General features: G+C 38.4%; 1 protein-coding gene and 1 long non-coding RNA gene across 2 annotated transcripts in view; both read right to left on the minus strand.

Annotated features, from left to right (window-relative positions):
• The window catches only part of LOC110068969 (uncharacterized), a 4,287-nt gene extending 186 nt beyond the window's left edge, over positions 1-4,101 (minus strand). Inside the window, exons 1-4 of the long non-coding RNA XR_002298836.2 lie at positions 3,913-4,101; positions 2,601-2,673; positions 1,868-1,948; positions 1-491 (exon numbers count right to left, since the gene is read on the minus strand). The exon at positions 1-491 is cut by the window's left edge and continues 186 nt beyond it. This is a non-coding gene — a long non-coding RNA (uncharacterized LOC110068969). The remainder of the gene's footprint in view (positions 492-1,867; positions 1,949-2,600; positions 2,674-3,912) is intronic.
• A 2,052-nt stretch (positions 4,102-6,153) lies between these two features.
• On the minus strand, positions 6,154-11,016 carry LOC110068991 (obscurin-like). Its single transcript, XM_020776409.2, has 6 exons — positions 10,742-11,016; positions 9,769-10,071; positions 8,995-9,174; positions 8,238-8,540; positions 7,460-7,637; positions 6,154-6,898 (listed from the first exon to the last, which is right to left on the minus strand). The coding sequence occupies exons 1-5, from the start codon at positions 10,980-10,982 to the stop codon at positions 7,483-7,485; spliced, it is 1,182 nt and encodes a 393-aa protein (XP_020632068.1). The 5' UTR covers positions 10,983-11,016; the 3' UTR covers positions 6,154-6,898; positions 7,460-7,482.
• Between the last annotated feature and the right edge of the window lie 2,398 nt (positions 11,017-13,414).

Genomic DNA, 13,414 nt, shown 5'->3' on the forward strand with positions numbered 1-13,414 from the left:
CAGTGCAAGATTTTTCCCGCCAAAAGACTTAGTATATTTTTGACTCAAAACCAGACACCGTTCAAAAGCGCAGACTTTTTTTTCTAAGGACAATTTTCCCGCCAAAAGACTTAGTTTTTTTTCCCGACATTTTTTGGTCTCTTTTAAAAGCGCAATATCGTTAACCAAGAAACATTTTCCCGCCAAAAGACTTAGTTTTTTTTTCGACTTTTTTCCCGGTCGCTTTAAAAGATCAAATTTTTGCTATCGAAGACAAAATCGCTCTCAAAAGACTTAGTATTTTTCCCCATTTCTTTCTCGTTCGCTTTCAAAGCCCGAATTGTTTATCCAAGACAATTTTGTCGAATTTTTCCACGGCTACTTAAAAGAAATGACATTAACCCCGGATAATTTCCTGCCAAAAGTCATTTTATTACAATCTGCTTTGCCTCGCTTTGTCTTGCTTTGCTCTTTGGTTGCTCTGCTGACCTTTCTGATGTTTGCCTTTGAATCTAGAAGGAAAAAATCACAAACAAAGTAAGTCATAAAGCATTTTCTGTAGATGATGTTTTAGGTCAAATGGTTACAGTGTATTATTCCACTAGTTACAAGAAACCTGAATATCAACTTTGTTGACTAGAATTCATTCTATTTTGGCAATCTTCTCATGTCCTTTAACTGCAAGTTCTAAAATGCATAAAACAACATCCATTCCTAGCACTTCACTTCATTTCGTAAACAATTGAAACAATATTTAGAGGTTTTCTGCTCAATTTTATTTAGTTCTTATTAACCAAGCAGGAGGTCTGTATGGGAGAGTCATGACCAAGGTCGCGAGTACAGACCAAACGTGGTGAGGTCTGTACACATGAGCGAGGTCAAGATTCTCTAATATAGACCGACCAAGCTTGGCTAATAAGATGTTTATCATATGGCCCAACAAGAAAACTTCAATTGAATAATTCGCTGAAAGTGGCTTAATGTGGTCGGTTCATAGTCCCTACCATTTTGTGACTTTTGCTCAGAACAAAATCAAACTCGTAGACAGGTATATTTTCAATTTCTCTGACTAGCTTCTTTTCTTGACAAACAAAATTTCTCTAATTTTTGGATTCAGGTCTCAAACTTACATTTACCAAAGTTGGTTCATAATTTTGATTCACCTTTTTCTCGTCTTTTGGGCTCTTCCATTAAATATTTTTAGCAGAAACAAGCCAAATGATTTTCTATTTTTTATTTGCAACTTTCTCAAGGCAAGAGTAAAAGGCAGAGCAATCTTGATGCTGGTCTAGATGGCAAAATATCAATTCAATATAATCTTTGCCAATGATAGTAATCAATTTGGTAGTTCCCAGTCCTTGCCAGACACGGCCACATGATAAAGCTATTTTATCACAGCCTGACCTAACACCTTGTTCAAAAGGTTACTAACTTCTCAAGACTACAATTTGAAATTAAGCCTTAAATCAGTAAAATCTCTTTAAATCAACAAAAGAAATTACTAAAAATCACTAAGTTGTTGTAAAATCTTGAAGAACTGAAGTGTTGATTATAACAGATTTAGCTGATTCTTAACAGTTGGTATGACACTTACAGGAAAGTTTACAAGGCAAATCAGTGAAAATTTATGAAAGCATTCTTCAATATTTGCCAAGTTAGTATTGGAAATATCAGGAATGCAGAAAACGTTAAGAATCACAAATTTTGGAAATAGATTGGTCTTCACAGGTTCTGGGCCCCTTGATAAGTTTAAATAGTTTCCAGTCGGACAATTTGGGACTGGAAGTCCCCAGAAAAACGTTTTAAAATCATACACGAAAGCAGGCCCATACTAAGAGATATGTACATTTTACTAAAGAAACTAAAACTTTGTTAAAGACATACTCACCATTTGCTTGATAGAGGAAAGGTCCTTTCCAATGTTTTTGTTAATATTGCTCCATTGTTAATGAAATCAGTCATCCAGAAACTGTTTGAAAAAGAACAAGAAATCAATCCTTTCTCGCCCACTACTGGAGGTGACAATGTTACACTTAGCAAATGAAAATTTATGGCAGCTCACTAACTATATTATTGTTGCAGGCGAAACTTATTATAAATTAAAAAATTGTACTCTAAAATCTTTGCTTGATGAATGGTTCCTTGGTTTTAACTACCAAACTTAGCACACTAGATTACTGACATTACAGTCAGTAGACATTTAATATAATAATCATTAGTCAAGTTAGCTAATGTACATCTATGCTCTCATAGTTCAGGTGCTGATCTCCGCTGGAGCCAATATAGTGCTCTACAATGAAGGAGCTGTTATAACAAATTACATTGATAGACTACTCAGATCTTGAGTACATATGGAGTTTAATACAGGTCTGTTTCGTAGGCTAGCATAAAGCTAGCCCACTGCCTCATCAGTTGGTTTCCATATATGGTCTCATATATGCAGCTCTTATTTCTAATTTGGGTCAATTCACACAATGCTCTGAAGAAGACTATCTGGTGCATGGTTCTCTAGACTCTCAGGTTAAAAATAAAGACCCACTATTGACTATTATGCTTTTCATGGTCTGTAATTTAAAAGAGACTAACATGTTTTGGAACACTAGAGATGAAACTGTATTCACCTGCTGCAATGAAACAGAGATGCATTTTCTTAATCCTTTGCAAACAGTTCCATCATCATAAATCATTCACAAACTGTTGAAAGAAGCATTTTTATAATTAATAAATGACTGGTATTTTAATACACAGCTATCACAGCTATCCAACATTCAGCCAATTGTTTTTCTTGACATTGTCTTTTCAAGTGTTGATTGGCCAGAATTTTATCTAGTTTGTGGAAATGCACTTGTTGGTTACCCCTGCACCCCCCCTCTCCCTCTCCCACAACATGCAGGGATTTTACGAGGCAATAGTTGAGTTCCTTTCACGTTCCTGACTCCAGGGTATTTACTTAAGATTGAAACAGAGACCTTAACCAAAGCACATTGTCATCACTCATTTGGAGACACCCCTGAGGGAGCTTGCATATGAAAATGTTGGGGATGCTGGTCGTCTCGAATGAATCAAGGATTTTGACCTCACTTAGGGTTTTCAGGACGAGATGCCACTATTCTTAGCTGTCAAAGTATCTTTTAGTGTACACTCAGAGAAATAATGATAACAAACACTCCTATTTCCCTTTTAAGACTTGATTATTGCCAATGTCTCAAGTCCGGTCTACTAGTGCTAGTTCCTTTCCCAAACAGTGGTTGGTAATCAAGACTATTCTGTTTTAAATGGTATCTTTTAGGGGTAAAATAGAGCTCAATTAAGCCATGCCCAGCTTGGTCACCTTTAGATTAGAATTCAAATTTTCTGATGACCATCCCCAACCTTTCATATAGGAGTCCCCTCCCAGGGGAAACACTTAATAGACTGTATATTTTTCCCCTAAACTATAAAGTAACAGGAAAAGAAATATGCCTGCACAGGTCATTGAACAAACAAAAAATCTTTCTCCCCCCCCCGCCCCCACCAAGATCACATTTACGACTGAAACGTCAAAAACAGAAACACTATTTAAACACTAATTCTTAGTGCAGGCTCATATAAAACACAGAAAGGTTCTAAAATCTTAAAACCTAGGATGCACAATGTAATAAGTGCAGAGACAAATTTCGCAAAAATTGGACTTGGTTGCGTTAAGTGCGAAAGGCATAGTGGTAAAGTGTACAGCCGCCATGTTGTAGAGACGTTCTACACCATAACAAGTTACCCAATCAAAAGAACTAATTATAAGCAATTCAACAAGTATGAGATAACATTTCAGGCCCAGTACGAGGAGGGAAACCATCCACATTACATGCTTGCATGCTACTAAATTAAACTTCTCGTTTTACATTGAACTTTGGCGATTCCGAGAGTTTGAAGGTCGCAATTTCGTTGCTTACTTACCTCGAGCTTGCCTCTTTATATAAACAGCATTTTCTAGACAAAGAGAAAAGTACTTCCTAATCTTTCGTAGCTTGTGAGTTCCTCAAACATTCTAACTCTACGTCCAACACATGGTGATGCACAAACGCTTTCCCAGTCATCATAAACTCGGCGACCCTCGCTGGATGGAGGTCAAGTGATACTCGTGGTGCAAATTTTGAATAAATTAAATTTTGCATATTAGGAGACAATTGACCGGATGCAAATCAACAAGCTTTTCACTAGCCCCAAGCCTGCGCGTTGCAACAGCGGTTTCAGGATTCTCCTGAAAAAGGAAAACCTTGCGAAGTATAACAAAATTCTCGGCAATTTCTTACAGGGAATTTCTGTTCTATTTGATTTCTCTCTCCCCGGAATTTCCAGAGAATTCGGTTGAATGGTTGAGCGCTTTCCATTCGATAAAAAAATTTCAAACATTTCGAAACGGGATCAAATGGTACAGAAATTTCCAAGAAAATTGTTGAATTTCCGAAAAGCGAACCATTCAACCGAAAATTCCGGGAAGACTAAAACGGAACGGAAATTCGTGGTAAGAAATTTCCGAAAATTTCGTTATTCCTTGGAAGGTTGTCCTCTTTTCTGAAAATTCCGGAAACTACTGTTTCATTCGTCACTGGACACATGACAACAGTAAACCTGACAACAGTAACCTGAATTTTTCATCGAATGAAAAGCGCCCTACGTTTTCGCCGAAACGTTAAAATTCTAACTTGGCCGCGAGGCTAAGCTAAACAAAAACAAATCAAACAAGTTACTATTTTACTTTTCATTTTCAATGCGTTTTCCAGGGAAGTCTGGAAAACCCGAATAGCGAATAGCTAATAGTCGCGAATTGCGAATAGCGAATAGTCCCGAATAGTCCGAATATAGTCTCGAATAGTGCGAATAGTCGTCAACAGTCACCGCTTTTTAATTAGATCTAATATCCTGCGGTAATTAATTATCCAAATAAGCAACAGAATTTCAGAGAATTTATTAGCTTTTCTTCTCCGGACTCAGCCTAGGACTGAGTCCGGACTTGCGAAGTATAACAAAATTTTCGGAAATTTCTTACAGGGAATTACTGTTCGATTTGATTTCTCTCTCCCCGGAATTTCCAGAGAATTCGGTTGAATGGTTGAGCGCTTTCCATTCGATAAAAAAATTTCAAACATTTCGAAACGGGATCAAATGGTACAGAAATTTCCAAGAAAATTGTTGAATTTCCGAAAAGCGAACCATTCAACCGAAAATTCCAGGAAGACTAAAACGGAACGGAAATTCGTGGTAAGAAATTTCCGAAAATTTCGTTATTCCTTGGAAGGTTGTCCTCTAGATCTTTTCTAGAAATTCCGGAAACTACTGTTTCATTCGTCACTGGACACATGACAACAGTAAACCTGACAACAGTAAACCTGAATTTTTCATCGAATGAAAAGCGCCCTACGTTTTCGCCGAAACGTTAAAATTCTAACTTGGCCGCGAGGCTAAGCTAAACAAAAACAAATCAAACAAGTTACCATTTTACTTTTCATTTTCAATGCGTTTCCCAGGGGAGTCTGGAAACCCGAATAGCGAACTGAGCGAATAGCGAATAGTCCTGAATAGTCCGAATATAGTCTCGAATAGTGCGAATAGTCGTGAGCAGTCGCGAAAAGTGACGAATAGTGACGAATAGTCGTCAACAGTCACCGCTTTTTAATTAGATCTAATATCCTGCGGTAATTAATTATCCAAATAAGCAACAGAATTTCAGAGAATTTATTAGTTTTTCTTCTCCGGACTCAGCCTAGGGCTGTCCATCGCCGACATTAAGAAAACAGAAAACAAAAGGACAACCTAATAAAGACGTATTTACGCTTTTGCAGAGGTTAGAACTGAAGAAATTACGTTTAGAAACACCTTTTGTCCTGATTAGCGTCTGCGCTTTTTAGCTAGAAAATCCCATCCTATTTTGCTGTGAGGCTGACTGGGAGATACTGGGTACCCTATTTGCTACGATTTGCCGCTATTTGCCACTATTCGCACTATTCGAGACTATTCGCACTATTCGTACTCGCTATTCGCTATTCGGGACTATTCGCTGTCCGCTATTCGCGGCTATTCGCTATTCGGGTTTTCCAGACACCCGTTTTCCAGTTTATTTACTTATTATTCCCCCGAGCCAGAAATTCAAGTTGGAAATTTTGATATTTTACTTAAAATTATTTCAATAACTTCAACTTCTCTTTACTTGTACTTTATTTTGAAGTTACAGTTTTGAAATTACAATATTAGCATAAAAGTAAAAAGATACATATATAACAATTAAAGGTGACAATGGTCTATAGTTTGTGCATGGAGGCTAATAGAACAGCGAGATTATCGAGTTAGCCTCTCGTTTGAGCGAACCTAAAAAAACATGGAATAGAAGGATGGATTACTAAGAATAGAAGCTAGAAAAGTAATAAGCCCCCATTGCAGAGTTCTTCAGTTTTTGTATTTGATGTCATTACTCAGAGGCACGGGCGAAAATCTGAAGACTTTTACTGTTTTCAAATACCTTGTCATGCCTTATGTCAGAAATACAAGAAAATAATTAGGCTACTCCGGACTTCGTTTTAGAAATGAGAGGATGGAAATGATTTTATTTTAAGTGGGTTTACTGAATTAATAATTTTAAGTGTACACTAGTGTTTAGTAAAGTTTGAGAATATAATTATAGATCTTCCTCTCAGTTTCTTTTACGTCTTCTATACTAACTTTCCCTTCATTAATGGATTAAAAAACGCGAAATAATAAGGAAAATTAAAAGTTGGTTATAATTCAATAGTTTGAAAGGCAGCTGCATTCTTTAAATTTCCGCGAAAAATTTACGCTAGTATATGGGCTAGTTCTAAGTAATATGAGTGAAATGAATTAACAAGTCAAAGTTAACGGAACAATTTCTCCAGTGATGCCCTCCTCGTGTTATGGTGCACCGCAATGCCTAAAACAGGAAGAAAAAATGTCATAGTTAGCGAGAAAGTAAAAGAATTCTTTTACACTACTTGTATAATCTTTCAACCTTGTTCTTAAACAGGACCCCTTTGATGACAATTATACTTTCGATGGCTGTTATTATTTTATTATTACATGAATGCCCTAGGCAGGTTTCTTTATTTCTACGTTTCTTTTCTAGCTGCGTGGAGTAATTTCCATACGACTGATAAACCAATCTCATCTCGCCAGCCCGGACGACAAACGAGAAGAAACTAACCAACATACAACCGGCGCGGGAAAATTTGCAACTTGTACCAAGCGCGTAAAAGCATTCATGCAGCTGGTGCCAAGCGCGGGAAAACGCCCGTCAGCAAACTTACATATTCTCTGATTGGTTCTTGCATGCGGTATACCGAGTTTACGAAACGTAGCGAAAGCTTAAGTCAATACTAGCATAGAATAGCGCTAGACTATATGGAAGTACTTGAAGTTCTCTTTTTGTTTTAAAACTACAGTTTCGAAAAGAATAGCTTCAGCAGTCATGCACGCTAACAACTACAAGCCTCACTTGTGAAACAATCGCTCACTGACTTAGACCCAGTCTTCCGTCCTCCTTGCAGGGCGAGAGGCTTGGGACAGGGGGTACATTTGTGTCAAGTTGCTGGACTGTTCTCTGTATGTCCCTGCTTCACAAGGTAACGCTTTGTTTGAAAACAAAGGACAAAAATAGCCAGCAGGACAAGGCACTGAAAGAGATTTGTAAGACTATTTAACATAATAGTTGCCAAGTTTGATCGATACCTGATTTCTCCCTACCATATTAGTAAATAGTCGAACAGCCAAGTAATGAGAAGAATGAAAACCATCAACTAGAAGAGTTTAAAGCTCACTCCCTTTGGGCTCCTGGCATTATAGCGACTCACCCAACCTATTTACATGTAAGTTTAAAATTAGCCGGAGTACTTCTACTCCCTTCAAAGGTTTTTGTAGTTTTTTTTGACAAAGTAGATAAACATGAAGACTTTTTTTTAAGCTCAGTTCCTCCCCCACACCTCGCGGCTCTTGTCCAGGTTGTTAGAGTGCAGGGCATAACGGGCCGTGCTTGAAAGAGAAAGAAAAGAAAAACTGGAGAGAGAAACAGTAAAAGTTCTCTACCCAGTCCCTTACAATTTCCTCGATTTATTTTGGCCGACGCCTTTAGAGTCTGGGGCAGATCAGTTCTGACAACTTAGATTAAAATTGGCTAGGTGGGAACCCTTTCTGTGATTTTCACCAACAATCTAGGTGGAAAATGACAACGACTGATTGTAATTAGAAATGACTTTACCGAAGTCAGAGTCACAAACCTGTTTTCAAGGAATACCTTGCGGAGGTCAGAATACCTTTGTTATAAGCATAGCAAGTGTAGTTTCCCTCGTCATCTTTGGTTATATTCGTGATTTCAAGATTACTGTCGAGTCGCTTATGCGCAAAGTTTACATGTATGTACTTATATCGACCGCCTTCTCTCACTGCTACGCCAGACTTGACGAAAATGGCGGCTTGGGCGTTTTTTATCTTGCAGGTAAGGTTGATCTGGCTTCCATAGTAGGCGATGTCGTTCTCCTGAAGACCAAAGCTTTCAATAAAAGGCTGACGTGCATGTTTTACTGCAGAACAACAGGAAATAAAAGAGTTATTGTAAAGTTTAACTTTTTTATATATATATATATTTGGTAATAAAGCTTGTTGTTGTCGTTGTTGGTAAAATCAGGGAGTTATCAGGAATTTTCAGTCCCTGTCATTCCGATTACAGTGATTCGAAATCTTCGAGAGTGGTCGTTAATCTTCCGACACCTTCGGGTGATCCGAAGTTCTCGGTTCAACTTAGGAATCTTCGGTGGCCCTTCGGTAATCTTCGTCGATCTGAATATTATATCTTCCATTTTTATGCTAAAGGGGGTTAATTACGAAGACAAGTGCAACTTTTTCCAGACCAATCCGTTAAAGAAAATTACAAGTCACCAACTGTCATAAAAATCCTTACATTTTAACCCGAAAAGAATAGCTTCAGCAGTCTTGCACGCTAACAACAGAACAGTAACTTTGAACTACAAGCCTCACCTGTGAAACAATCGCTCACTGACTTAGACCCAGTCTTCCATCCTCCTTGCAGGGTGAAAGGCTTGGGACAGGGGGTACATTTGTATGTCAAGTTGCTGGACTGTTCTCTGTATGTCCCTGCTTCACAAGATAACGCTTTGTTTGAAAACAAAGGACAAAAATAGCCAGCAGGACAAGGCACTAAAAGAGATGTGTAAGACTATTAAACATAATAGTTGCCAAGTTTGATCGATACCTGATTTCTCCCTACCATATTAGTAAATAGTCGAGCAGCCAAGTAATGAGAAGAATGAAAACCATCAGTTAGAAGAGTCTAAAGCACACTCCCTTTTGGGCTAATGGAATCATAGCGACTCACCCAACCTATTTACATGTAAGTTTAAATTAGCCTGAGTACTTCTACTCCCTTCAAAGATTTTTGCAGTGTTTTGACAAAGTAGATAAACATGAAGACCTTTTGTAAGCTCAGTCCCTGCCCCACCCCTCGCGGCTCTTATCCAGATTGTTAGAGTGCAGGGCATAACGGGCGGTGCTTAAAAGAGAAAGAAAAGAAAAACTGGGGAGAGAAACGGTAAAAGTACTCTACCCAGTCCCTTTCAATTTCCTCGATTTATCTTGGCCGACGCCTTTAGAGTCTGGGGCAGATCAGTTCTGACAACTTGGATTAAGACTGGCTAGGTGGGAACTCTTTCTGTGATTTTCACCAACAATCTAGGTGAAAAAAGACGACTGATTGTAATTAGCAATGATTTTACCGAAGTCAGAGTCACAAACCTGTTTTCAAAGAATACTTTGCGGAGGTCAGAATACCATTGTTATAAGCATAGCAAGTGTAGTTTCCCTCGTCATCTTTGGTGATATTCGTGATTTCAAGACTACTGTGGAGTTGCTTATGCGCAGATTTTACATGTATGTACTTATATCGACCGCCTTCTCTCACTGCTACGCCAGACTTGAGGAAAATAGCGGCTTGGGCGTTTTTCATCTTGCAGGTAAGGTTGATCTGGCTTCCAAGGTAGACGATGTCGTTCTCCTGAAGACCAAAGCTTTCAATAAAAGGCTGATGTGCTCGTTTTACTGCAGAACAACAGAAAATAAAAGAGTTAATGGTAAAATCAGGGAGTTACCAGGAATTTACCCTGTCATTCCGATTACAGTGATTCGAAGTCTTCGAGAGTGGTCGTTAATCTTCCGACACCTTCAAGTGATCCGAAGTTCTCGGTTCAACTTAGGAATCTTCGGTGGCCCTTCGGTAATCTTCGTCGTTCTGAAGTTTATATCTTCTATTTTTATGCTAAATGGGTTAATTACGAAGACAGGTGCAACTTTTTCCAGACCAATCCGTTAAAGAAAATTACAAAAGTCACCGACTTTCATTAAATCCTCACATTTTAACCCGACATGGAAATTGCCACAGTTGGCGAAACTGAAAATCAATATTTACCGAGTAAAAACTGGTTTCCCACGTTCTACAAGAAATTAGAAGATGATCACATTTGCATAGGTTATTGCATAGCCGCATAAAGTAGCTGTTGATTGTTTGGGCAACGATTTTCTTGCAAACAGGTTTCGCGGAAAATCAAATTTGTTTGCGAACAAGAGACAGCAGTCGAGGAGACAGGTTGAACCAAGGTGCAATTTAGAAGGTAGAACTAAACCCACAGGATTCATGCAACTTATTAGAAGGATTAAAAAAGGAAGAAGAACAAGAGTTGTGCGAAAAATCACGCATGATCTTGCTACAAACCTTGCATTTCGTGACATTTTGCTCTAATGTCGTCACTCGAGCACAAGGCGTCTTTGGAATGGCTTCCATCGGTCACGCAACTAGTGAAACTCACTTTTCCAAGATCTGTTGCTCCAAATCCGCTGCTCTGATCGCAAGGACAAGAAAATGTCTGCACCGTGCAGTTGGGCTTGAAGACCAAACCAGTGACACAAGCGTTTGCAAGGGATATAAAGACGAGGGTGTAAAATAGCATCATCATTGGCGCGCGCTCTGTGGAAAAACCGAGGTATCGATCCTATAGAAGGACAGCGGAAAATTTTGACACTTATATAGGGACTTATAACATCCGTTTTTTCCTAGTAAAAGAGGTGGGCTTTGGCACCCGTCGGGTTTTATGCTCGGCTCATTAAACATGTAAAAAAATTTCCTGGATTGGCTATCTTGCATGATAAAGCATTAATTAATTTCTAAAAATATAATTTTGTGAAACACTAATCTCCATATGAGTAGGTTTGATCAGTACCGCAACCAAAAAAAGTAGGAAAGTAGCTTTTTTTCGCTTAACTATTCTGTGTTTCGACCAGCAACTGGTTTCGAACCCTGCTGGGCGATGTAGCAAGACCGCCGATGGGGTGACACAGTTGATAACAGTTTGAAAACGATTTTTTAAATTTTTCTGAGAATATAACTGTATCATTAGGTCTTCTTGGAAAGCGACTGAGATAATCTATTTTTAATTATTTTAAAAGGAATGAAATAAGTAAACTCATTCAAATATCTGAAATACCTCTGTAGTCAGTCCTCTACCCCGCCCTTTGTCTAGTCAACACTTATTATAGAATTTATCCGTTTTCTAATACAACATTTTTATACCGGGCTAAAAGATAAGCGATTCTCTAGTTGCAAAAAAAAACGGAGCCTAAGGTATTGTGTGTATTATCAATCATGAACTCTTATAAGGACTTTTATTTTCTATAATTATGTAGCCTGTACCAAGCTCTCGCGGATTGAATGCCCTTTGTATCATCAATCTGCCGTGAACACGCCAAACGGAACACCGTTTTAATATGTTCCCCTTCCCACGTGTCGTCAGTCTTCCTCTTTAGTACAGGTATCTGTGCACATCTAGAATAAATACATCGATATCATCCTGAACTAGGCTTGAAAGTATTTTTAGCTAAACGATAATTATCAATGATTTACATCTCGCCATCTGCATTTTCCTAGTTCAATTAGTTAAGCCTAATACAAACGCATTATCTGTCAATATATATATATAATTTGCTATTTTTGAGGAAGTCAAATTAGTCCACCCTGTAACCAAACTATCTCCGAACTGTAGCAGACGAAGAACTTAATGGACCACAGAGGGAACCAAAAAAGCTCAGTCACCCCATGTGCGTGCCTGAAGTCCCGATAAGTTGTAATATTACATATTTTAAATGGCTGTAACCGCCCGCCATATTTAAAGCAACCAGAAACAGTGCAACGATAACAGCCATTCCTGTAATTTCTTAAGGCAAGTTGCATGCCCGAGCTTGGTGCGAAAATTACGATTACGATTAATAAGACAGCTAAACTACAAAGGAGGGAGCTGGGCACGGTGGGTTCTCAGTTGTTACCTAGAAAATGTGGGTTTCGGTTAAAGATGCTTTTATCAAACCTCTTAAAACCATACAACATGTATGATCTACATTCGCTGTCAAATTGAGGTATCTTCGACCCATTAAACGTTTTGGCTTGAGTCTGATGAATTAGTAAGTACCGTAGCAATAATTTGTTTTGCTTTTATATTCCCTCATATTCCCTAGAGCCGAGTTTACCAGCGGTTGTGTTCAGAATTATGCAATTTGCTCAAGAGTTCGATTGTCCAGTACAAATATAAGATGTCTATTTTCACTAAGGTTGATTGTTTCAAAAATCGTCCCTTGGAAAAAAGAATTATTTCCATGTAAGACTTCATCTTTTCTCTTAACTCCGTTCCCAAAAGAATATCAGGCTTGTGAAAATTCCCCGGAAAATTCAGCGACATATCCAGAATATCTGAAACCACGCCCAGTTAACTTCATTCTGCTCGCACTGTTCCAGAACTGGTTGCAGAACTGTAACAAAACTCCCAGTTCTTCATCAAAAAGGAAGTGTTTCTGTTTATACAGATGATATAGCTTCCGGTACTCGAAACTACCAGACCACCGGAAGTAAGGTGGGCAATAAATGACATCATGTACTTCTGGTTCTCTTTGTCGGGTTAAAGGTCGTGTTACGCTTTTTGTTTTTCTTCTTTCAGTATTCTGAATCCGGCCTGAAACTTTGCTGAAACTAATTAAAACAGCTAAAAACGGAACTGGCGAAGTACGGTAAAATTTTCGGTCATGAATTTCTTTTGCTTTTTCAACCGACGATTTATAGTAGTCTGGGTGTATAGACAAATATTTGTTGAGAGTATGTTATATGGCAGTTATGTTGTAATACAACATATCATCGTTTTCGAAAAGCTCCGTTTTCAAAATGTTTTTCGTCCACACTAAAACGCAAAGCCGGCGTCTCAAGTTCCTCCGGTTTGAAGCGAGTTACCGAAAAGCCCCGTTTTCGCGACGGATTAGTATGGACGGTTGGTCTAACCGTAAAAAAAGGTGTGTTTTCAAATTTCTCCTGCGTAGTGTGGACGAGGCCTAAGATCCAAAAATATTC

Source organism: Orbicella faveolata, unplaced genomic scaffold (genome assembly GCF_042242905.1).
Source record: "Orbicella faveolata isolate gen_17 unplaced genomic scaffold, um_ofav_v1 contig_15, whole genome shotgun sequence".
NCBI lineage: Eukaryota > Metazoa > Cnidaria > Anthozoa > Scleractinia > Merulinidae > Orbicella > Orbicella faveolata.

Bases quoted from the DNA above. Each gene is read 5' to 3' on its own strand.
- LOC110068991 (XM_020776409.2), bottom strand. From the start codon at position 10,982: ATGATGATGCTATTTTACACCCTCGTCTTTATATCCCTTGCAAACGCT. The intron at 10,072-10,741 runs GTTTGTAGCAAG...GTTGTTCTGCAG, and splicing joins AAAATGTCACGAAATGCAAG to TAAAACGAGCACATCAGCCT. The intron at 9,175-9,768 runs GTTTGTGACTCT...CATCTCTTTTAG, and splicing joins AAAGTATTCTTTGAAAACAG to TGCCTTGTCCTGCTGGCTAT.